This window comes from Eulemur rufifrons, chromosome 2 (assembly GCF_041146395.1).
Source record: "Eulemur rufifrons isolate Redbay chromosome 2, OSU_ERuf_1, whole genome shotgun sequence".
Classification (NCBI taxonomy): Eukaryota; Metazoa; Chordata; class Mammalia; order Primates; family Lemuridae; genus Eulemur; species Eulemur rufifrons.
In genome coordinates, this window is record NC_090984.1 from 37,992,244 (window position 1) to 38,017,776 (window position 25,533).

General features: G+C 38.9%; 2 protein-coding genes across 2 annotated transcripts in view; one reads left to right on the forward strand and one right to left on the reverse strand.

The window, feature by feature from the left end:
* Positions 1 to 11,297, reverse strand: part of TEX9 (testis expressed 9) — a 161,824-nt gene extending 150,527 nt beyond the window's left edge. Inside the window, exon 1 of the mRNA XM_069459542.1 lies at positions 11,000 to 11,297. The gene's annotated coding sequence lies outside the window, so the exon portion shown is untranslated. The remainder of the gene's footprint in view (positions 1 to 10,999) is intronic.
* Positions 11,298 to 11,984: 687 nt separating this feature from the next.
* The window catches only part of RFX7 (regulatory factor X7), a 138,465-nt gene continuing 124,916 nt past the window's right edge, over positions 11,985 to 25,533 (forward strand). Inside the window, exon 1 of the mRNA XM_069459553.1 lies at positions 11,985 to 12,145. Within this exon, the coding sequence (XP_069315654.1) occupies positions 11,985 to 12,145 (161 nt within the window). The remainder of the gene's footprint in view (positions 12,146 to 25,533) is intronic.

Genomic DNA, 25,533 nt, shown 5'->3' on the forward strand with positions numbered 1-25,533 from the left:
AGAGACTGCACAGATCCAAGGTGAAAATAATTACTATCTGACCTTTTATGGAAAAGGTTTGTCAATTTCTAATCTAGATTTTAATTTTATGTTATTAGTTTTAAACATATGCCATACTTAGCTACAAGTGAACCAGTTTCCTCTCCACTGATTCTTGAACCTCCCTCTTCATCTTTCTTGGATTATTTATTTTGTTGAAGTTTATCCTATAGTTATCCTTACAAAGAGATTCTATTGGTGATATACATCTGCTGAGTTTTTTATTTAAAAACTCATGTAAGATCATTCTTTGCTTCATTTTTGTGGTTGTAATATCCTGAACCTCTTTGAGGATAATTGTTATATTTGTAATACTCACAAGTACATATATATTACTTATAATAATATCATTCTTAAAATTACAAGATAAAATTTATAAAACAAATTTGTACTTATCTTTATTAACTCTCTTAGGTACTACTATTTCTATTTACTGAGTTTGATGCCTCTATAAACTTATATTATTCCTGTGTTTGATTATTCTTGTGCATTATAAATGAGAATCCCTATCAGTGCTCTACTTCTGCTTAACGTGGGTTGACGGTGATAATAGGGGAGGGGAAGAGCATAATGCCTGGCAGAGTGTTTATTTTCAGAGTGAGGAGCCGCTCTGTGCCTCCTGGGGTCTATTGCTACTGCTCTGTTCTTTGGCTCCCAGGATCCACAGGTTCCCTACTTTAATCTGTGGACAATTACAAGCAGGAGAAGCGAAAGGGACTAGCAGTCCAGCTGCTCCAAATGCGGTGTCTCAATTAATCACTCTGCTCATTACCCCAGAATTCACTGAATCTGCTCTCTCTGAGCTTGCAGCTTCCCTGAAATTTGTTCTACCTCCCCAGCAGTCTGCAGCCTATAAGTATGTATGGTACAGTTGTTCTAGTTTGTTTTTCCAAGGTTTGATACCATCTCTGGCACATTTTTGTTCCCAGTCCTGTTACCAATTAATCCCCCCACCCCCTTAATCTTTTCTGCCATTTCATAATATTTGGTAGAGGTAACTTTCCTGCAGTCTGACATCTTGAGTTCATCTTCATACACGGGATTTTTCAATTAACTCCTTCAAAACTCCATTAAATATAATTTGTGGGAGATAACCTATGTTCTTGCCACTTTTATTTCAAAATATTTTAAAAAATACTCAGAGTATCTTTGACACCGAAAGAAAACTGAAGCCCTACTTCGACAATATCTCTGAAGGCATTCAAAATGATAAAATTTCCTCAACTATGGAGGAAATGGGTATTAAGTCTTGAGTCACTTGCCTTTAAAAATAAATTGGGTAATCAATTCAACTTTTTAAAAATGTTCTTTCATGGGGACGGCAGACATTGCTTGTAGAAGAGCTGTGATTTTTAGCCACTTTTTTCACCTGATATATTGGGCAGTGATCAGTAACATTTTCAATCAGAAAAATTTGGCTAACAAGCTCATCTTGTCTTGGAATTCTAGCCCCATCTCTGCCACACTTCAATCCCTGCCTGCTGAGTAGTCTGTTCAGAGTACATCAGAAGCTACCTTTAAGAGCACCCTTCCTAGAGTAGCTAGAAAGTATAGATCTTCACCCCCAATATGACCTGGGCTTTTAAACCCCTGAAGAGAGTAGCTAGTCTCCTTTGGCTTCCTTTAGGGACCCCAGAAGGGATATGTATTTGAAATTCCTATGAATACTCTTTGAGATTTTCCAAGTGATTATGAAAACCTTCCCTTCTTTCTCCTTTTTTGGTGCTGGGGTTGATATTTAGAAGAGTGTGCATTCAGATACCTGTGTGCACTCCCAGAACTCTCTGTGACAGCAGTTGTTGAATCTGTCGATTTGCTTAGTGTAGGCAGAAATGTTTTTCCTTGTCATCCAATGGTGCCTCTCTGTCTACTGTGCCCCAATTTCAAACTGCCAGGGTTTGAATGTCCTTCCATGCTCTGATCAAGGAATCTCTGGCAGCAGCTACCTCAGATGCAGTGTGGCTTTTGGTGACCACAACCTGTGTTACCAGATTTTACAGTGGTGGCACATGATAACTAGGTTGCTGCCACTTTGGGTTTTCAGGGCTGCTGTCATTTTTAGGGCTCTTGTCTTTTGCCATCACTCTATTCCCTTCTCCTCTCCACCTTCCCAGTAATAGAAAGAAAGAGAAGTTCCTATTTATTTGGTTCTTACTATGTATAAAGCATTGTGTTGAGTATTTTCACAAGTATTTTTCATTAAATCCTCAGTACAACTCTGTGAGGGAGTTATTATCCTCACATTTTACCAATTAGAAAACTGGGGATCAGGGAAATGAACTTGCCTGAGATCACAAAAGTGGCAAGTCGTAGGGACTGAGATTTGGATCCCAGACTCTAAGCTCTGAAACCCAAGGGATCTCGGCAAGAATGAGCCTCAAGCTTGGTCTGCCAAAGAGTGTGGATCTGAATTCAGATGACAAACTAGAGGCTAAAGGGAAAATGTAGCCGACTCTTTTCCTTAAAAGGAACAGGGCTGGCCAGAGTACCTTTAAAACTGGAGAATCGTAGCACCAGATGTCAGGCTGAACAGACAAAACTGGCTGCTTGGAAAATTTTTGTAGAGTCATGGGGACATGAATTTTAAGTATGAATTAACTAAGTTCTCAGTTCCTGCACTATTATTGTGGATAAGTTATTGAACTTTCTTATTAGCCCATTCTGCTTTTTCAGGCATTCTGCTTTTATTTCTTGGCCTAGACAAAAGGAGCTTTTTCTAATTCAATAACTCAATTCGACAAACATTTATTGTTTGGCTACTTTGTGGTAAGGACTATGTTATATGTTAGAGATACAGAGAAGAATAAAAACATACTGCCTGACTTAGTTCCCAGTACTGGGAGCCAGAGAGGGAGTGTAGATATAAGTAAACCTATAGTTTCCATAGGATGAGCTGGTGTCTAAGACATGAGACTGTGCAAGATACCATAGAACCAGAGGAAAGAGACAGCTAGTACAACCCGAGTGGGCGGGTGGGTAGGGAATGGATAAGGAAGAACTTCCAAGAAGATACAATTCTTGACAAGTGAGTGAGCTCTTCAGATGATTAGGACCATAACTGTATGTATAAGATTTTTGCGGGGGGAAGAGAGAGTCACACTAAACTAAGGGATACATGGAAGCCTATTTCTGAGGGTCTGAGAAGATAATTCAGTTGCTAGAACTGCATTGGGACCTGAACACACTTTTCATTCCCTAGCTCTTTTCAAGTTTCTATGAGGTCACTTGTAAGTCTGTTGCTGGGTTTCTGGGTGGTTATTCGCATTTCCCCAAGGCCTGGCCAATAATATGTTTCTTCTTCATGTATGCTCCCTTAAACTGGTGCTCCCTCAGAAAATCTACTCAGTTTCTCTTAATCGCTGGGCCTACTGTTCCTACCATTACTAAGCAACTATCTTTATCTTCTGCAAGCCTTTTTAGTTTGTCTTCTCACAGTTTCTGCTTACTAATTGCCTCCACTGGTTGCTGTTGTCTAATGGTTTCTGAGGTCTGCTTTCTCCTGTGTGTCCTTCAGCTACTATTTTTCCTCCCAACTGTCTATCCCTCTCTCTTTTCAAATTCATATTCTTCAAAAAAGAAATCAATTCATTAATCACTAAACTTTTCCTTGAGCAAAATTCTTATATTCACTGTCTAGCCACTGTCTAGCCTATGAGCTAGAGATCGGTGGCCTTGGTGTCAAATACTGAGCCCTGTTCCAACCAGGGGGTCAGGGTTACAAGATGCAGGCTTATGTCAATAGAGCCAGCCTAAGAAGGGGACCATGATTATGGCCAGCGACCTGAGGCTTGGCTGATTCAGGAGAATGACGCTACAGACACAATTAGAGGCACTATAAATGGAGACAACAACAACAAAAAAATCCCCAAAACATACTGACATCAGCCACAATACTACATTGGCATAACTTCAGGAGATGGCAGGGGAAAAAGGAATGAAGAAAAATAGAAAGTTCTGGGAATAATCATATTTATGTACAAGAAAGAGCACAGAAAATAGATCTATTCTAGGAAAGGAGACAGTTTTGCCTACTTCATAGGAAATGGCTTTTCCTGAGGCTCATATGAAGAAAGTCAGTCTGAAGACATCTTTCTCTTCTCAAATATATCAGGGGTGACATCCAGAATGTGGTGAGTATCATGGTTACTTGACCTAGCCAAGTTGACCCAGTTATTCAATCATACACTAATCTAGATTTCACTATGAAGGTATTTTGTAGATGTAGTTAAGATCTACCATGAGTTGACTTTAAGTAAAAAGATTATCCTGAATAACCTGGGTGGGTCTCATCCAATCAGGTGAAAGGCCTCAAAAGGAAAACTGAGATTTGCCTAAGGAAGAAGAAATTCCAGTTGTGTGTTGCAGCATCCCCGACCCAAGAGTTTTTGGTCCATCCTACAGATTTCAGACTTGCCAGCCCCCATAATCATGTGAGCCAATTCCTTTAAAATATATAAATATACAAATATATACATACACTCACATAAATATTTCCCACCGGTTGTTCTCTGGTAGAACCTTGTTTTGTACAGTGAGTATGGAAGCACAAACTCTTCAGACTAGCTTCAAGAGACTTGGAATTTGGTACCCCATAAAATCTTATCATCAGCTGTTCACTCCAATCGGGCCAGTCTCCCGTGTGTTTCATCACGTGCACACTCATCTATTTTCCTGCTTCTATTCACACTGCTTTTCCCTTCTGACTTATCTCCACTCTTTCTTCTACCTCTATAAATTCCTTCCCTTTACTCAAACTCTCACTCCACCCCAAGTTCTCCATGAAGCTGCCTTTAATAACTTTAACTGCTTTTGTTCTTTTCTTTGTCTAAACTCCCTTAGCAGTTGTTAGCTGTGTCATTGAGGTTCTTAAACTTAAGTATCTTACCTAAGACTGTTTTGTATATAGTATCTACAAACACTCTAGAAGGTATAAATTTGCAAGTATAAATCTGGGTGTGCAAGTAATGTCATATTTCTTTATTTTCTTTAAATCAAATTAAATTCACTCCAGACTTAAGTGACCCCAGCCTTAATTCTGCTAGAGTAGAAGGAAATCCAATCTCAGTTATTATTGGGCTTTCCTATTTCCTAGTATTGCAGTAGTCTGGAAGACATGTTGAGCCTAGAAAAGGGGAAAGATGGACTTTGACATCCTCATTGTTCAATGGTAGATAGTCCCTTGAAGCCAGGCAACTCCTCTGCTTATGGGCCAAGAGGGGCAAGGTCACCCAGCCTTCCTAGGGGCACCATGCATCCATCCGAGGTTAGGATATCTCCCTGGGGTACTTCTAGGAAGAAGGCTGGTATCCCTACTACTGGAACCCCGATCCTTAACTTTTCTCCAGTTTGGGGAGATTTTTTTTCTCTACGATTCTACCTGCCCACAACCCCTTCTTCCTTCTTTCTCTTTTTTTCCCTCTCCCCAGATGTGCATACCTGTTTAACCCCCTAGCAAATCTCCTCAAGGAACAAGGAACCTGGAAGGCACATTTCTGGGCATAACTCCAGGGATAACATTGACACTACATTCTAAGGAGTCCTATTCCAGGAGGCATTGTTTACAATGTGGATGGTGTTCCCTGGAGTTGTCTAAGGGAGAGGTCCTATCAGGCAACTTTCTGTCTACTAACACAATATTCCCTTGAAGCCTGCTTGGAATGGAGGAGAGGGAAAATATAAGAAGCACAAAAACCAAATTAATCGTTCAATAAATTATCCAGTTATATGCTTATTTTTTGTTTGTCCCTTGTATTTTTATTTCACTTTAAAAAATACGTATAGGTTGATATGTCTAGTGTTCCAATTAGATTATGAACTTCTTAAAAATGAGAACAATATTTTATTTACTACTTATTTTTAAATCTTTTTGAGGTCCCAATACAATAATTTGTAAATAATAGGTTCTTAAATGCCACTTGAAATTCATTGAGGAACGACAGAGTTTCTGGATTATCGGTTAGGCTCCACCAGTTCAGACTGCTCTGGACTGACTTTCTCATTGCAGGACTGGCTCTGGTGTCTCTTCACTGTCACTTTTTAGTGTTAGGTAAATATGCGTTTTCTTTACCTGTTTCTGTTCACAGCTGCTGCTGGCCTGAATTTCCAACATATCAAATTTCTACTTGGGACCTTTTCAGCCTCAAGTAAAAGTAAATACTTCCTTTAAAATTGAGACAAATGGTATTAACTTGAACCTTCTTTAATATAAGAGAATTGAAGGTCACAACATAAACATGTATACGGTACCAACAGTGGAAAATTTCTAAGTGAAATCAAAGCAGTACCTGGCATTCATTTTCATCACACCTCTCACTTGAAGAGCCAAGTATATTATGTGAACTGTATCCCATTAATCCTTACAGACAAGCAAAGGGACCTGAAAGAAAGACTTGAACAGATGGGGTTGCATAGCCAGGTAGTGACAGTGTTGTTAGCAGCCTGCTGCCTTGCCAATATATGAACAGTTTGGCTATTTTGCCTTAACAGATCATTGTTTCTTTCTTTCTTTCTTTCTTTTCTTTTTTTTTTTTTTTTTTTTTTGAGACAGAGTCTCACTCTGTTGCCTAGGCTAGAGTGCCGTGGCGTCAGCCTAGCTCACAGCAACCTCAGACTCCTGGGCTCAAGCAATCCTCCTGCATCAGCCTCCCAAGTAGCTGGGACTACAGCACACACCACCATGCCGGCTAATTTTTTCTATACTTTTTTTTTTAGTTGTCCAGCTAGTTTCTTTCTATTTTTAGTAGAGACAGGGTCTCTCCCTTGCTCAGGCTGGTCTCGAACTCCTGAGCTTAACGATCCACCCGCCTCGGTCTCCCAGAGTGCTAGGATTACAGGTGTGAGCCACTGCGCCTGGCCAGATCATTGTTTTAATGACAGTGACATATGTGTGCTCTAACAGGAGAACTCACATTTTCACATCATACCTAATGATAGTACAGGTATTGAGGACATTTAGCCAAATTTTCCAGTATTCACTTAGTTTTGAACTCCTCAACTTCCCTCTTCTGTAATCTTGCTTCCTCTTTTATTTTTCACCTCTCCCCTCCCTCACGTGTCCTGCTCTTTCTAATGCTATTAAAAGTAAGACTGAAAACGCAATCATATTACAGCATTGAAATTTAATATATCAGCTCTCCTAGACTACTTGCATTTTGAAAGACAACAGCTTAGCCCAAAGAAATTAAGCGTCACTTTCTGCTATCAAAGAAGAAGATTTAGGGTAATGTAAAGCCTTCTTTCCTTGTTCTCTCAAATGACAACATGTAGGTAATTACACATTCTACTTTCAGCCCCTAGAGGGAAAAATTTGCAATGGAAGAAGCCAGAGAAAGTAATGATCAAGGGAAGAGGATGAGGGAGGGGGAAAGAAGGAGAACAAGGTAGAAATTTATCTTTTCCATATCTGGTAAACTACCATAATCTGTGCAAATAAAATGTACACTTTCAGCATTTGAACAATATTTACCAATAATGAAAACTATTTAAGGCCTTGTCTTCTTTGGACAGAACAATCATAACTAATAACATAGAATAACATTTTGTACATAGGCTTATGTTTCCCTCCCCTTCTTTTCCCTCCCTAATACTCCATTAAAGATCTCATCACAGAGCTAACACATTATTCTCTCAGCAAACAGTGCCCTTTCATGGCTTCACACCAGTGCTCATGTTGTTCCCTTTACCTGAAACCATCTTTCCTTAGTTGCTCTGGCTATTCAACTTCTGTTCATCCAATGAGACCTATTTCAAATGCTAGCCAAGAGGACTTCTCCACACATCTCTTTTACCCTGAGTGGGACCAGTTCCTGGCTCCATTATGTCTCCACAGCACTAGTAGACATGATTACATTTTAGAACTCATCATCTTATACAATTAATGTATGTTAACATGTTGCTCTACTTCACAGAATGTAAACTACCTCAGATTGGAACCAGGTATTATTTACTCATACTTTCTGTATCTGACACAATTATGTATCAGGCTTGACAAATATATGATCAATATATATGTTACAGTCTGGAAAGTACAAAAAGTTTACAGTTTCATAAATGAGACAAGTTGACAGACATAACAGAGTAAGACAGTGTAATGTACCAGGCTAGGAAAATTAAGGTTAAGTAACTACTAAATTCAAAAAATATTTATTAAATACCTAGGAGTCAGGAAGTGTGTCCTGGGACTGCTAGGATAAATAAAACATAGTCACTACCCTCAATGTGCTCACAATCCATCTTGTAGATTCTCTTTACGTGCGTATAGCACTTTCCTGGTTTACATATCACATTATATGTTGTTCCTTACGACAACCCTGAGAAGTAGGTCATTATTTTCATCTTTATAGAGATAGAAACAGAAGGTTTGAATTCCCAGGTCTTCTGACTAGGGTTTTTCTTCCCCACTACATCAATGTTCCTCACAATTTTCTGCTGGTGTATATTTTCACAGGGGAGAATAAATGTATACTCCTCAGGGTTACGAAATACAAGTTCAAAGTCTAGTATGCTATCTTAAAAATTTATGCTTACTATAATGTTTTACATTACTTCCCACTGAGTCAAACTGAGCTCTGAGAAGATGAGCCACATTGATTCTGGGTCCTTGAGGGTCCTTAGTACAGGGTTTCATAAACAGAGTACACACATAATTTCAGAAGCACATGGCTTCAATCTTACCTTTACCTCAGAGTCTCTGGGTTTGGCTTCCGTCCTAACCCAGGTTTCTTTCAGATTTCTTGGTGGCATAATTTTATTCACAGTCTTCTCTGAAGACTGTAACAAAACTGTACTTCTAGGTGTTAAGTGAGCAGTGGGGGCTGACCTTCTCCTCCCGGAAAGGATGTCTCTGGGAATAAGGTCTCTTCAGTCTGAGAGTATCTGCCTCCCCTCCTTACTGGTTGAGCCTAAGAGCTCCAGGTGTCTCCTCCAACCACCTGTTGCTCCTTGAAGGCCCGAAAGGCTCAGCAACACACTCTGGGCAGCACCGCCGCTAGAGGGCAGCTCGGGGTTGCAGCTCTGCTGAGCCCTCTAGAGGCTGCTGGGGTAACATGGCTCTTTTATGGAACCTATTAAAAACTCTAAAAAGTTGCACTCGGGAAGCCAGCCTGTGTGACACCCGGTAGCGAAGTTTTTACAAAAAAAAAAAAAAAAAAAAAGTCTTGGTTCTCAGCTTCCTTTTCTTAAGGCCTTTGGCAGGGCTCAGATATTTAACCTTCCTTGGATGAGTCTCTCACTCCTTAAGGATCTCCCCCCAGGGTGTGACAACTTGGAGCCATCATTCCCTCTTGGCAAGGTAAAAAATTAGAACCCGGGGGACTCGGCAACTTTCCCTAATGCCTTTTTACTTCCTCCATCTTCCCCGTGAATATAAGGTTTACACACACACTCAAGACTTTTCAGTATAATCCCAGTTTTAGCATAGCTTGCAGGTTCTGGAATTAAACTTCTAGGATTCAAATCCTGGCTCCTGCATTTACTAATTGGGTAATTTTAAGAACGTTATTTAACCTCTCTAAGCTTTCATTTGATGTGTAAAATAGGGGGAATAATGGTACCTACATTATACAGTTTGGGGGAGGAATAACTCTGATAATGTGTGGAAAGTGCTAGTCTGGCACCAAGTATTCAACAAACATTAGCTATTTTTATTCTTCTTCAAAGCTTCTGTCTAGTGCATACCGTGGCTATCAATTTGGTCCAGAAAAATACCATCTTTACGTAGGACATGAAGGCATGTATGCAAAACGAATTTCATAAACAACCTATAGTTTCCCAAAGTGGCTAAGCGACTAGTGACCTTAGGTTATGGAAAAGGGGATTCACTTGTGTGATACAAACAGTGCAGTGGGATTTGGAGCACAAAGGAATCCAAGAAGCCTGGGTCCTCCTGTAGGAACAATGTTTTGCACCTCCCCCGCCCCCCCATATGCAAGCATTCAGGATGAGTCTGGGCCTTGAGTCTGTGGGCCAGGCCTGAAGGCACAGTGGACAAAAGCAAGAAGTTTTCAGGCCTAGACAGGGAACTGAGAACTCAAAGGCCAGGCAACCCAAGCCAATCAGATTCACCACCCACTAGGAGTCTAAAAGGTGGCAGTGCCTCACAGCCCAAAGTCCATGCACAGCAAGAAAGCGGCCAGAGAATCTGACAGGTAGAAACCTGATAAAAACTCTATCAGAAAAGTTAAAGCTGAAGGGCTCATAACACCCACAGGCCCAGAGAAAGGTCAGTGTGAGCTGAGCAGCTGTTCCATCTGGTGCCAGAGGCCTTGGCTGTTGTCTTCTACACCCAGGCAGCTTAGGCCTCCCTGATCAGCCCCACCTAGAAAAGCCAATTCTTCTGCTCTTAAAGGGGACTGCCTTATTTGCGGCAGGGAGTCTTACTCTCAGAGGGCAAAGCTATCGCTTAGGTATGAATGGAAAGGGGGTGGGGGAGAGGGGTGTGGAGGGGAGGGCTGTTCAACGGGCTCCAAAGGAAGGAGCTTGTGGCTGAAGCCTTAGCCTCCATGTTGTGAGTACTACATGCGTTTCTTTCAGAGGCAGGCAGGGGCCTTGGCTGCCAGAGACCCTGACAAGCCAGGACTTGAGCTGTGCCTTAGAGCCTGTGTTGAATTGGGAGCGGTATAAAGGAGGAGGGAGGGCATTCCTGGAAAGGGGATGGGGTGGGGTGGGGAGGTGGAGGGGAACAGCATGAGCAAAGGCACTAAGGAAGAATGAATCTGCTGCGCGTTGAGGATGGCATGGAGACTTCACTGATTGGAGCCGGGAGTTCTTGCAGGGGGATGGAGGCGGCGATGATTGGATAGCTAAAGTGGGGCCAGATTTGGAGGGCTTTGAATGCCCGACCCAGGAGCACTCAACCCAGCTCCTGACTTGCGATTTCCGTTCAAGACCAAATTACCTAAGGGGTGGTTAATTCCAACGGGTGTTCTTTGGGGGCTTCTGAAAAGTCAGCTTATCCTCTTACCTACTTCAGTTCTCTTCATTTACACAGGGAGGAAGTAATCCTCACATGCGAAGGGGAGGAAGGGATAATGTTGGTTAATTTACTTCACTTGCTTTGAAGATGCCAAAAAAAAAAAAATCCCATTTCCACGCCAAATATTAAATTTGGTTTCTCCTCCTCACGCAAGTTCTCTTTCTCTCGCCAGCACCTCCCCCACGTTTTCCTGCTCTCCACCAGCTCGGCCAGTCCCCTCCTGGCCCCTGGCGGCGCGCTTCCCGGGCCGCCAGCCCGCGCCCGCCCTCCGCACCCGTGCGCCCCCCTCCCGGCCCCCCGCGCCCGTAACCCGCACACACTCGTCCACGCCCCCCCCGGCGGGGCGGTAGGTGTTGTGCGGTCTGCGCCGGGCCGCAGTGCGGCTGCGCGCACTGGGCTGCCTCCGGGACTGGCAGGGCAGCGGCGGCCGCGGCGGCGGCGGCGGGGCCGGGAGCGAGTGGCGGCGGCGTGGGGAGTGGCGTGGAGCGGAGCCTGGGGCTGAAGCAGCGTGGGGACCCCGGAGTAGAAAGCCCCGGGGACAAAGAAGGAAGGCCGGGCCGAGAAGTCCCTGAGCAACCGTTCTCCTTGGATTTTGGGGGGAGCCTGCCCCCCCACCTCGTCATCAAACGCCCCTTCCTCACCCCCCCAGCCCCGGCCGCTGACGGGAGGAGGCGGCGGCGGCAGCGGGGGGCTGAGGGGCGCCGCCATGCCTCTCCCTCGGTGAAGCGCCCCAGCCGTGAGGAGCCGCTCGGTCTCCCCGGTGATGTCCCTCAGGCGGCAGGCGAAAGCGACTCACTCGAGCCCTGGGGTAAAGGCCTAGCTTATCCAGCTTCCTTCCTCCTCCTCCTCCTCCTCTTCCCCCCACCCCCTCCTCCTCCTCTCCCCCCTTCGTCCTCCCCTCCCCGTCTCTTTCCTCACCCTTCCCCGAGCCCCCATCTTCCCTCCCTCCCTCCCTCCCACCCCTCCAGCAGCGATGGCAGAGGAACAACAACAGCCGCCACCACAGCAGCCTGATGCCCATCAGCAGCTTCCCCCCAGCGCCCCCAACTCGGGGGTGGCCCTGCCAGCCCTTGTGCCCGGGCTGCCAGGGACAGAGGCCAGCGCGCTGCAACACAAGATCAAGAACTCCATCTGGTAAGAGGATCCTCCATCGCTGGGGTAAAAAAGCCCAGGCACATTTCTGCAGCAAAGGCGGTGGGGGTGTGAGAGGCGGCGGGCGGGGGATCGGAGGAGGAGGTTGATGTATTCATTGAATGTGGGTTTCCCGAGTCGGTGCATATTTGTAGGACCGCTAGAGCCCCTGGTCTCCTTAGCCAAAAAATGCTTTTACCCTTTCCTCAATTGTGGAGTGCAGATAAACAAATTATTTGTGTTTTTCATTTAGTGTAGGAGGACTATGGGTCGAAATTAAGTCATATTGCATGATGTTAGCATGAATTTGAACTGGGGAATGTGAAATGTGTTTACTCCTTTTTGCAGTCATGGAGGAAGAAGTGTATTGTGAATTTTCACCAAACAGACATTGTGCGTAAGAATATTAATATGCAGCACAAAACCTAATTTAATGTGCCTCTTCCTTTCAGTTGGGTTAGCTGCTGTTTCTGGATATTTTTGCCTCCTTTATTCTGATATTAAATTTCCCTTCCAGGGAGTTTATTCTGTGTATTGATTGTGAAAAAAGTGCTTCTTTAGTGTAAAATATTTTAAGGTAGTAGCTTACACTGTAAAGTGATTTTTTTTTTTAATTTAAATAAATGGGGACTCAAAGTCTTGCCATTTCATGTGTCTTTTAAAAGAAACCATAGGTTGAATATCCTTTGCTATTATTGTACTTGTATGAAAATTTCCAATATTTCAGCATTAGATTGAGCTCTTTAAGATTGGTGGCAGTCTTTTAATAATTAAATACACTGAGTTAAGTCCATCCTCTGTTAAAGCCATTGCAAATATTCTTTGAACATGAACTTGCATTATTTTGTAGGATTTTTCACTAACTGATGTTTTTAAAAAGTGTAGCACTATTTTTAAAATGGAAAGCAATATTTGGAATTTGGTCTAAGAGATTGCTTTTAATAGAAATTTAAAAATAGAATTTAGTATAAAAAAGGCCCTGATTTTGAAAATGGAAATGAAATATTGCAGGTCAGTCAATTGAATATGACTACTAGGATATCAAAACTCCTTATTTTTATACTGCAATTTAAAAACAAATGTATCATAAAGCAACTAGTATTTGCATGTACAGTATTTATATATTTAAAAACAGTGACAATTTTTTAAATACAAAATTAAGGCTTGTTAGATAGTAATTTATTATTTTCTTGGCATGCATCCATGTTGTCATGATACTAATATGAAGTAGGTCAGTGCAGGCTTTAATAGTTTCATACTACACAGTAGTTGGCAGTTGAACATCTTACTTTCAGTTTTAATTTAAAAATGAAGTTTAAATATTTTAAAGGAGAATTTTTTTGGCTTTGACAATAGCCATGTTGTGGCCACTTGAATAGGTCAGATAAATATGATTGTCTTGTGTGTGTGTGTGTGAGAGAGAGAGAAAGCAGGCTTTATTCAATGGATACCCTCGCCCCCTTTTAAAGCTGGAATTTAAATAAAGAGATGGTTGATTTCCTGCTTACCATCAAGGTTTCCACAAAACCAGTTTTTTTTTTGTTTTTTTTGTTTTTTTTTTTTTTTTACTCCTATTAAGGTGATGTAACTTAGTGTCTCTGAAATCATTAAGTTAGATTGAATTAAGCACCTTTTTATATTCAGATGAGGGACATCCAAGCTAAAGGACTAAAATCTCTTCAGAATGGTAAATTTCAAAAGTTGAGTCAGTAAGATATGTTTTAATTTATAATGAGAACAGAAGGGGAAAGGAATCTTCACTATATAATTTTAAAATGAGTGAGTTGTATAGGCAGCTAAAGTGTTTGAAAAATGATGATAGTGGAGTGCATTTTTTAGTAAATCACGTTATTTGTTAAATATCTTTCATTGATAATTGATATTTACACATCCATTACAGTCTAACTGCTTTGACTTCAACATGAGAAAAACTTTTTAAGTGTACTCCAGTTTTGGTACTTTCTTTGAGAAACTAAGGGTCAACAAACACCTGAATCCCAAAACGTGCAGTTTTGTATCTTTATTTTAAAATTGTAATGGTATACTTACTACCATTTCATTTTCAACTTTAGAAATCCTATTTGCAAAAATGATTTTTTATGTTACATTTGAAACTTTAGAATAAACATTAGTGGATAATAAACAATATTAGTAGATGTATTTAATATATAGCCTCATATACCCTGCTCCATAAGACCAGATTTAATATCATTCAAGTGACTATATAAAATAAAGATGTTAAAAAGGGAAAGCTTCTTTACTACCATCTTCTAAAAAATGGGATATATGTATTAAATTTAAATCATTTTTAACACATAAGATTGCAGTTCCTTAGCTCTCTCATTTCACATTTTTGAGGCAATAATTTTGTTTTACCAATTATTTTATCACCTGATAATGTTCTGAGGGATTATCAGTTTTATACTATTTCCTGTATCATCCTTTGATACCAGTACTAATGAGAACTTAAAATTGCATTCAAAAGAAATGTGATATTTAAAAATAATCAAATGGGTTTTGCATTTAGGTTGATCATAGTTTCTAAATTACTGGGCTTGCAGATCACAAACAAGTCTGCACTTGTCTTCCTACTCTACAAATATAAATATAGTATGTGATGTAGGCCTTTCGCTGGACAATGAGTTATTTATTATCTCTGTTCATAATTAATTTATTCTATTTATTAAACTAAAATGCTGTTGGATAAAAGTATGTCCATTGTAATTTCAAGCATTAAATGAGCCTCTGAAAAAAAATATTCAAAATTGAAACCATTGTAGTTAATGAGATTGGAAACTATATTTCTTAAGAAATGGAAATATAATGCATTTTTAACGTAGTTCTAGAAAATAAAAGATACTGCTAACTTGATAGTGTTGTTATGTTTCTATAGTATGTTTTTGAATACCTTCAACTTAAGTCTAGGTTTACAAATCCACAGTTATTCATTTCCACTTCACAGACAAAAGATCCAAATCACCTACACTCCTTACTTGAAAAGAGATTTATTTGTAGGGGTGTACTTTAATGATGAATATGCTATAAGAATGTTATTTGTATTTTCTAAACAGTAGAATTCTAAAATAAATTTTTCAAATTAAGAAAACTAGTAACCCATGTCTTTTTTTTTTTTTGATGAAGGCTTATACTGGCAACCTAAAACAAAGCCACAACCCAACCTAACTGCAAACTTTAACTTACATTGCACCCCTCTTTGGTTACCTCAGAAATGAATACCAAAGCAAGTTTTCCCATCCTCCTATTTCCCAGTGTCTGAGAAAATGAAAATTTGTATTTAGTTTAATTAACAACAAAAAAAATTTAAGTGCTATTCTTTACCTTTTTAAAGCAGTTTTACTTGAAACTCTGATAGAATAAAATTGCTCTGGGAAAAATATGATAGAGAAAATAACATTTGCAATTTCTTCTGCTTGTGTGATTAGTTATGTTTATGAATAGATCATACTTACATGGGTGGGAGAGAATAGCATATTTGCAATGAGGCTGTAACCTAGGTACAGAGTTGATAATCCCTAATCCAAAATCTGAATTGCTCCATAAATGGAAATTTTTTTAGTGCCGATATGACTCCACAAGTGGAAAATTCCACACCTGACCTGTATGACAAGTCACAGTAAAAATTTTGTGTCCTATACAAAATTATTTAAGATATTGTATAAAATTAACTTTAGGCCATGTGTATAAGGTGAATATGAAGCAAATGAATTTTGTATTTAGAGTTGGGTCCCATCCCTAAGATAATATATGCAAATATCCCCAAATCCAGAAAAATCCAAAATCTGAAACACTTCTGGTCTGAAGCATTTCAGATAAGGGACATTCAACCTGTAATAAACTTTTACCTAGAAGTTGAAATGAAACCTGATATTTTATTGTAGAAAATATTCTTTTATATATATATATATAAATTTTTTTTTTTTTTTTTTGAGACAGAGTCTCGCTCTGTTGCCCAGGCTAGAGCACTGTGGCATCAGCCTTGCTCACAGCAACCTCAAACTCCTGGGCTCAAGCGATCCTCCTGCCTCAGCCTCCCACAGTGCTAGGCTTACTGGCATGAGCCACCACACCTGGCCTGTAGAAAATATTCTAATATTGTATTTACTCAAACAAATTCACAGATTCTTAAAAGAATTAGTTATCAATTTTTATTTTTATTTATGTAACTCTTTATTTGCAGATAAGATCTTATAAACCTTTTCTTAAATGGTCCTGTAAGATCTATCATTGTTCTACCCACTTTATGGGAGAAAATAAACCAAACCAAATGATACGATCTGTAGGGTTCCTCTGATTCCTTATCCGACCCTGGAAACTGCTGGGGTCAGAGTTCCTTGTCTTTATTCAATCCTGTAAGGCATACAAATTCATGAATCTAGTACATTTTAGGCTTAGAATTATAATCAAAGTAGAACTATATATGTGGTCCCTTTTGGATGTTTTCTAAATTCTAACTTAAACCTAAATTGAGCGATTTTGTTTTACTTTCTTATTTATTGTGATAACAGTAAACCTCTTGATATTAAGTGATTATCTTGTTTCCATCTTAGCTACAGTGAGCAAAGTTTGGTACTCCATAAGGTTTACACAGTGATGCCATGTTAGTTCTGATTTCTGTCCCCTGTCCTAGAACACATTAGTTCAGTTTTGTCCTTGGTTCTGGGTCAGGCAATTTATTAGCTGTGTCTGAGAAATAGTTATTGTTCTTTCAACTGCAGTGGGAAACATTTACTATAAACTCATGACTTTAGAGTTTACTTTAACCATAAGGTCACGATCTTCATTTTGCTTTAAAAATAGAGACGGACAAGTACATCAGTTGACTTTCATATATTTTGATTAGTTGGTTGACATGTTACCTAACCTGAGTTCAGCCTGTGTTCTATACCAAGCATGCAGAAAACTTAGGGTGCTTTTTGCTTGTCTGAATTGAGGTCAGCTGTGTTGGTTGTGTCCCAACACCAAGTGTTCCTGATTCCAGAAAGAAGGCAGTTTCTTGCTCTCCCATGATTTGAAACTGATTAAATTGTCTTCCCTGTTGACCGGAAAGGCAAATTAAGCAATTTCAAGCCTGTCAATTTTCTGGTCTTGTTTAGGTTAGGTAATGGAGATGTATTTGTATAAATAATTGACCAGTTTGCCCTCTCCATTGGAAGGTGTCTTGAATGATGGTATGTGCAGAACTGATTTGGTTTCTGTCTTACTTTTATTACAGTTTTTGGCATTATTGGGGAAAATGAACTTCATGGTGGTAGAAGAAACAGAAGTGCCTTATTTGTAATGAAAAATATGCTGTGAATAAAAGCTTGCATCACATTGCTTTTTATATTAGAAAAATGTTGCACACTAAAATTGTACAAATAAAAATTAGAATAAGCGTTATCATTTACTCAAATTTAAGCACTTCAAACAAGAACAGTATGTAAGTACTCAAATGAATATCTGCTATATACAAAGTACTGTGCTAGAGACTGGCATTCGAGGAATGCCCATTCACTTATAATATTAACTTTGTAAAATTAACCTAAGCAAAAATGTGTGATAAAACTTTGCTTTTGTTCAGTTAGGGGACCAGGGAAAGAAGTGACAAGTGTCCAAGTATGAATTCTGGGAAAAGTAGACCTTAGTTTCTACATTTATAAAATGAAAGGGTTACACTAAATGACCGTGCAGGTTCCTTTAGCTTCAATTTCTATAACTCTGTTACTAAATTAATATTGACAATAATAATGAAACATACTGCAAAGCATAGTGAAAGACTAACATAATTAACTTATCACAGTCAATCAGCAGAACATTTTCAATGGACAGATTATTAGGATTTGTCAGTGTTTCCTGGGGTGTTATTCACTTATTGTTACCTTGCGTAAAGATTCTGTTAGGTGACATTGTCTGCAAATATTTATTGAACGTGTGTTATATTTGAAGTATTTTAAGAGCTGTTTATTATGCAAAAATATGTAAGGCTATGTAGTAATCCTGGTTATTGGAGAGTTTACTAAGCTGCTGGTTGAGAGATTGTAGTAGGGAAGCGGTTTGTGTGGTGCTTTTGTTTTTTGTATAAAGAGGTATTCCATACTTAATTTTTTCTCACAATAATAATGTAATATTTTAAGGCAGTAGCAAATATCAAATTGTAAATTTGATTATATAAATAAGAAAAGTGTGTATTCTTTTCAAAATAAGTTAGTGTAGGGTTGAGCATCACAACTATTCCTCTTCATCTAGGGTAGACATTTTAATAGGTAATTGTGACAGACTGTACTTTGTAGAGTATAAAGAATAGGACAGTAAGCTGATTACTGCACATCTCTGACTGAAGTAGAGCACTCTATCCAGTGCCTTCTTTTCTACCATTCTATGTTTAGTCTTTTAGTTGCTTTCTCTCCAGCTATCTGGAGAGTTCTAAGAGTTCAGGTTAAAGATGGACAGCATGGGCCAACCAATAGGAGGAAGAATCTTGCTGCCTTGGGTAAGATAATAAAATGAGGAACAATAAGTTCTAAGGACTTAATGCACTTGGTTGCTGATTATGAGTTGAGATATTTAGCACTCAACCTCAATCCACATAAAGAAGAATTTTAAAACATGGTTTAATTTTTCTGTAAGTTAATTAAATAGGCATGTACTGTTTTCTGTTTCGTGAGCTGTATACCTCCTAAGATGAAATAGAAACATCCTGAGATTTGGTTAATTATGTACAATATCTACAACAGGCATCTATTACAGTAGTTCCTATATATATGTTACAAAAAGTTGTGTGGGAGGTGAGGTTTTATATTTCCCCATATCTGAGAGCAAACTGAAAACATGCAGGCATTCCTTGCTATTCGAATCTCAGGTTTGGTTCCTGAGTTCAGAGAGTGAGAGGTCAAAGAGTAACAGATTCCAATCTGTTACATCTTGGAGTTTTGGAAGGCATGAGTCCGTATGGTATGACATACTATCTCCTTCAAATAGCCTTACCTAAAAAAAAAAAAATCTGAACCCATTTGTTGTCTAAGTTTGTATAGCAAGGGTTTAGATAGCAAAGGGGATTACCTTTACACTCATTCCAACACAGGATTAGCAAATGGATTTGAACTTGCATGCTAAATCTGATTGATTAGTGATGCCTATAAAGGGCATGGGAATAGGAGGTAATGGTACACATACCTTGTAATTGTTTCCCTTTTCTTTCTGAAATCAGTAATTTTTAAAATTTGAGCTCTGTTATAAAGCATCAGAGTGATTGCAATGCCAATAGGGCTTTGTTGTGTTGCCATTTATGATACCTTATTTTAAGATACAAAGCAAGCATGGAGAGCCTGTGGATTTGTGTTTTTCTTTTTATTTTTCTCTGGCTTTTCTGCTTTGAGTGCCTTGTACTTCCAAGTAGCTACAAGATGAGAACAGGGGATTACTGTATTAAGTGGCTACTTCAGTTTGCATTATCCTGACCTTTTTCTTTGCTTTCATTATCTGCTTAGGTGTGTGCTGGTCTCTTTACCTGCTACTTCAAGAAACTTTCTCTTTTTTCTGCTGATATAAGTGTCTAACTTTAAGATCTAGCTTATGAACCACTGCCTCATGTACCTTTCCTCAACTCCCAGGAACAATAATCTGAGTTGTATAATTTAATTATTTTTTCCTTTGGTAATTTACACTGGCTTTATCTGAGATAATTCCATTTTAGTGAGTTTTGATTGAATGTAAATGAAACATTCTTGTTTTCTAATACATAAAGTTTAAAGGAATTCAGAGACTGAATATATCTCAAACAAAGCAATTGGTATATAATGAGTAATTTACAGTGTGACAGTAAAATATGTTATTTGTATATGGGGCAGCCAAGAACTTGCCATTATTTTTGCAGTATATATGAAATTTAACAATTTAATTGGATAAGAGTGTCACTTCAGTGACATAACATCTTACTTGGAGTACAGTTGGTGCTTTTGGGAACCTGGGAAACATATTTCAACAAGACGCTTTAGCTAACGTAAATGAATCACTTCCCTAATTTCATTGTGGTCATTAGATCTATTAATAGCTTATAATGCAATCTGTGATCTAAAATTTCACTGTCAGATTATTAAATGTCTGATCCCTTTTTCTGAAGCAGGAGCTACTAGCAAGCAACATTTAGGCAGATTCTACATGTACAAATTTTTAAGAATTGAGAAGCTCAAAAATTAATCCCGCATTTATAGACTCAAGTGCTCAGGGGGAACTGAATTCAATAGACATTTATATTAATATCTACTACATACAAGGCGTAGAAGGATTAAAAAGTATTACTAGTAAGACACTATCTCCACCTTTAAAACATTCACCCTCTTTTGTGGTAGATATATGCATCATCAATTGAATTTAACAAAAAGTAAGATTTTGTTAAATGCAGTAGTGGCATAATCAGTGGTATAAAAAATAACGGAGTTAGATGAGGGAGGGACTCAGTGAGGACATAATATTGGCAAAAGTCAGGATAGTGGCCTTAATGGAAAATCAAAAGAAGAACTATAGATCCAAACACACTTAACAGTATGCTTACTGGGACATTGTTATTCTCACTAGCAGGAATCAGATTCAAAGTTGTTGATAGCAGTGAGCCTTGCCAATAATGTGAATAATTAGAGGAAATTAGCTTGGAAGAAAGTTTGCTTGACTAAGGAATGGGATTTCCACCAACCAGTCACAATCCTCTCATGTAAATTTTGATTTACAAAGTAGAAGAAAGGATATAGGCCAGGTGCAGTGATCCCAGCACTTTGGGAGGCTGAGGTGGGAGGATCCCGTGAGCCCAGGAATTTGAAAGCAGCCAGGGCAACATAGTGAGACCCTGTCTTTACAAAAAATTTTTAAAAATTAGCCAGGTATGGTGGCACACACCTGTAATCCCACCTACTTGGGAGGTTGAGGCAGGAGGATTATTTGAGCCCAGAAGTTTGGGGCTTCATTGAGCTATGATTATAACACTGTACTGCAGCTTGGGTGACAAAGTGAGACCCTGTCTAAAAAAAAAAAGAATATAAAGTAATAAAAGAGAAGAAAAGGATGTGGGGAGGGTAGGAAACTGGGGCAGAATACCAGACAGAGTACAGGTAGCCACCACCCCTGTCACCTTAAACTTGGCATTTCACAACAACCCTTCTTCTATGCCTTGGTATCATGCCACCTTGATTTGCTTCCGTTTACAGTTACTCTTCTTCTGATAGTAGTTAACAACTATTCCTTCTATCAGGCTGTCAGTATTGGTTTCATCTTTGATTTTTCTCTTTCATCCCCATGCCTAGTATTTTAAGAAGTTGCCTAGTTTGCAATGTAACTTAAATTTCCCTCTGTCTTCCTATTTCCACTGCCAAAACCATACTTCAGTGCTTCACCATCTCATTCCTGGATTATTATAGCAGAAACATAGCTGCTGTCTGCCCTTGGCCTTTCTCCCCCACTGAACTATGCCATATATTGTTGTCAAAATAAGTCTTTTAAAACATCTTTTTCATGTAATCCCCTTCTAAAAACCTACCGTAATTTTTTCTTGCCCAAAATATCATGTCTAAGGAGTCCTGCCAGGTTTCAAAAGCTTGTGTAATCTAGCCCCATACAGTCATTCCAATCCTATTTCTTGCTGTTCACCAGCATTCAACATCCACTCAGTCCAGCAGGCACCCTCACTGTTTGCCTTATGTTTTGTGGTCCTACTTCTGTTTCTGCTTTGTTCATGCTTTTATCTTTTCTGGAATCTCTACTTCCCTGTCTCCAAATCCTGCTTAATCACATCTTAACTGGTTTTGAAGTCATAGCTCAAATTATTGTACTGTGAAACATTCTTCAGCTACTCTTATCCACAATGGCCTTTTCTTGACCTCATATTGTATAGTGGGTTCTGTGCAATTAAGCACTAAATCACTCTTAATTTTTTCAGTGCTGTTCTAATAAACAACAAATACTTTGATGCTAAGGCAACACATTTTGCACCTTTTTATTTCTCATTTAGTGGTAAGTACTAGTGAATATCTTTTTTGTTCACTACATTCTTAGAGGCATTTTTATTTTTTTCTACATATTAATGTTTCTGTATGTGTTATATTTAATGTGTTAATTTCTTCCTCACACGTCATTAAACTCGTGGGGCATTTTACACAATAGAGGACTATAGCAATTGATCTTTTTAAAAATTGCATTGGTGAAATGGAAGTAATCATTTATTAAGAGTTTCAATTCTACAAGTCCCATACCTTTCACTATATATCAAGATTAAAAAATGTATATTCCAAGTGAGAGCCATTGAGTCCTTCATTTTAAAACTACTGAACAGATAACTACTATATGGTTCAGTAACCTTTCATGAGTAAGTATACAACAGTATTTAGGGGTTTTATAAACTGAATAGTTAGTTATTCTGTGTCTCAGCCTAGTTCCCAAGAGAGAAACTTGGAATTTTAAAGACCTTTTAACTTTGAACTGGAGATGGCTTCCTTAAAATTTGGTCCTGGTGGAGGGTTTGAGCTAGTTTTTTAGGAGACAAGACCCAAGGCTAAAGTGACTTGTTGAGTCATGGCTAAAGCCTGAAATGGCAAAGGAAACCTATGGCATGAGGGCAACTAAGGAAGGAGGTAGATTTATTTGGAAAGTCTTGAAAGAATAGGACTAAAATAGGAAAAAACTCTCAGGGCCTGCAGTGTTTCAAATTCATAAAACTGGCTACGTAGACTGCTAACATAGAGCTTTTTTTCTTTTCTTTTTTCTTTTGGTCTGAAAATCTTGCTTTAAAAGACCCTTTCAGCTTTAAAATTATATTTTATAGTATGCTACTTGGTTTAAGTTCTCAAATTATGGTCATATTAGCATCACCTGGAAACTTGGTGTGGAAATTTAAATTTGGGGGCTCCATTCTAGATTTACTGTAACAGAAACTCTGGGGCTATGGTCAGCAGTCTTTGTTTGAACTAGCCCTCCAGGTGATTCTGATTCTCAAACTGAAGTTTGAGAACCACAGGACTAGAGGATTCATCTTTAAAAAGAATATATTAAGCCAAAGTCTTATGTGGCCAAGTTTCAGTATAGTAGTCCTCCCTCTTCTGCGGTTTCACTTTCCAAGGTTTCACTTACCTTTGGTCAACTGGTCTGAAAATATTAAATGGAAAATTCCAGAAATAAACAATTCGTAAGTTTTAAATTGCACTCCATTCTGAGTAGCATGTTGAAGTCTCATGCCATCCTACTCTGTTCTGTACAGGACATGAATCGTCCCCTTTGTTTAGCATGTCTACACCTCTTATGCTTCCCACCTATCAGTCACTTGTAGCCATCTCGGTTAGTGGTATTGCGGTGCGGCTTTCAAGTAACCCTTATCTTACTGTTAATATTTACTTACTACTGTTACTTATTTTACTATTTACTGTGTAATTGTCATATTATTGTTAATCTTAATGTGCTTAATTTATATTTAATAAATTAAACTGTATCATAGTTATACATAGGAAAAAACATAATATATATAGGGTCTGGTACCATCTGTGGTTTCAGGCATCCACTGGGGGTCTTGGAATGTATCTCTGAAGGATAAGGGAGGACTGCTGTATTCTCAATCATTCTTAAGTACCCTCGGTAGAATTAATAATAATAATTACTTAATTTTAATTTTCATAGTATTTGAATATAATTCCGCTATGGTCTTAGTAGCCTGTGTTGTACATTTCTCTTCCTCCAAACTGAAACTTTTATTCTCACTAATTGTGTATTAAATGAATTGATGAATACAAATTGAACACATAATCCATAGTCATCATTGAGCTCAGTCCTAGTCAATAGTTAAAAGTCACACACACACAAAATACCAGTGATTCATGTGCAAGACAGTATGGGATATGTAACCCAGGGGTCAACAAACTTTTTCTCCAGAAGGCCAGAGAGTAAATATTTTTGGCTTTGTAGGGCGTAGAATCTCTGTTGCTGTTACTTTACTCTGCCATTGTATCAGGGGATTACCCATAGACAATATATAAATGAATGGATGTGGCTGGATTTGGCCTTCAGGCAGTAGTTTTTTGATCCCTGTGACCCATTGACATGATGAGAAAACAACTCAAAGGATACAGATAACAGTTCTCTATCTTCTCTCCTTTTCCTTGACAAACAATGGATAATGATGACCTCACCTGCTTGATATTAATTGTCCTGTAATTCTCCCTTGGGTAAACCCAGAATTATATGCAAAGCATAATAGAATACAAATAAGTGAGAGTTGTATTTCAGGACTAGTCTTAACTCATTTCCTAATATTAACAACAATAATAAAGTCTGTTAACTTCTGGCTTCTGGCCTGACACATCAAGAGCTTTGAAGTCCTCACTCCTGTTATCAGAACAAGAAAAAAAAGCTGAACAAACTGAAAATCAGCAACTCTTCTTAGATCCTTTGGAGAATTGAGGTTACAGGGCAAAGAGCTGCTCTCAATACTGGAGAGACAGGTGATACAGAGAATCGTAGATTACCTGGAGCAGAATCCCAGTAGTAAAAGCCCACAGCTAAAGCCAGTATAGGTAGGAGCTGATGAATTGCTGGAGGCTCAATGTAGACTATCTTGAGATTTAAAAACTCAAAGGGAGTCTAGTTTTAGGAGCAGTTTAAACTTCCAGGCGCTACCAGGTTCTCACTGTGAATATCAGAGAAAAATCCCCTTGTGCTTCCTGCAGGGGGAGGAGAAAAGTAACCATTTTGAAATATGCCCAGAGCTCTGTGTTCTCTTTAACAAGATTTGCCCTCAAAGGAAAGTGTTATATTTTACCAAAGCCTAATTAACTGGGGCTTTACTAAAGCCTCACAGACCTGGAGGAAGGAAAATATCCACCTCCAGCCCCCTCTAACCTTTGATGTGAGGGAAGGAAAATATTCAACTTAGACTACGTAAGACTGAGACCTAATCATAGAACTCTAGAATGCTTTCCCTCCCCTTACACTTTATCACCACATCAATAAGGCTCCTGTCTAATAACAGAAGATTACAGTTAAAAGAATGATAAGCCTCAGGGCTTACTTAAGGAGTCTCATTGGACACCCAAAACAATGGGGGGAGATAAAAACAACCCTAGAAAAAATTTTAGCTTCTGACACCACAGTTACAATAAACAGTAAACACAACCAAACTCCTTGTCAAATAAACATACCATCTCATAATAAAGGTATGTCTCAGTTCCATTTACCCAATATATCATTTCTGGCTTTCCACTAGAAATTACAAGACACGTTAAAGGCAAAAAAACAAAACAAAAACAAAAACACGCCCACTTTCTGAAGAAGCAAACCAGCATCAGAATCAGACTCAGATATGACAGATCTTAGAATTGTCAGGAAATTTAGAATAACTATGATTAATATGCTAAGAGCTG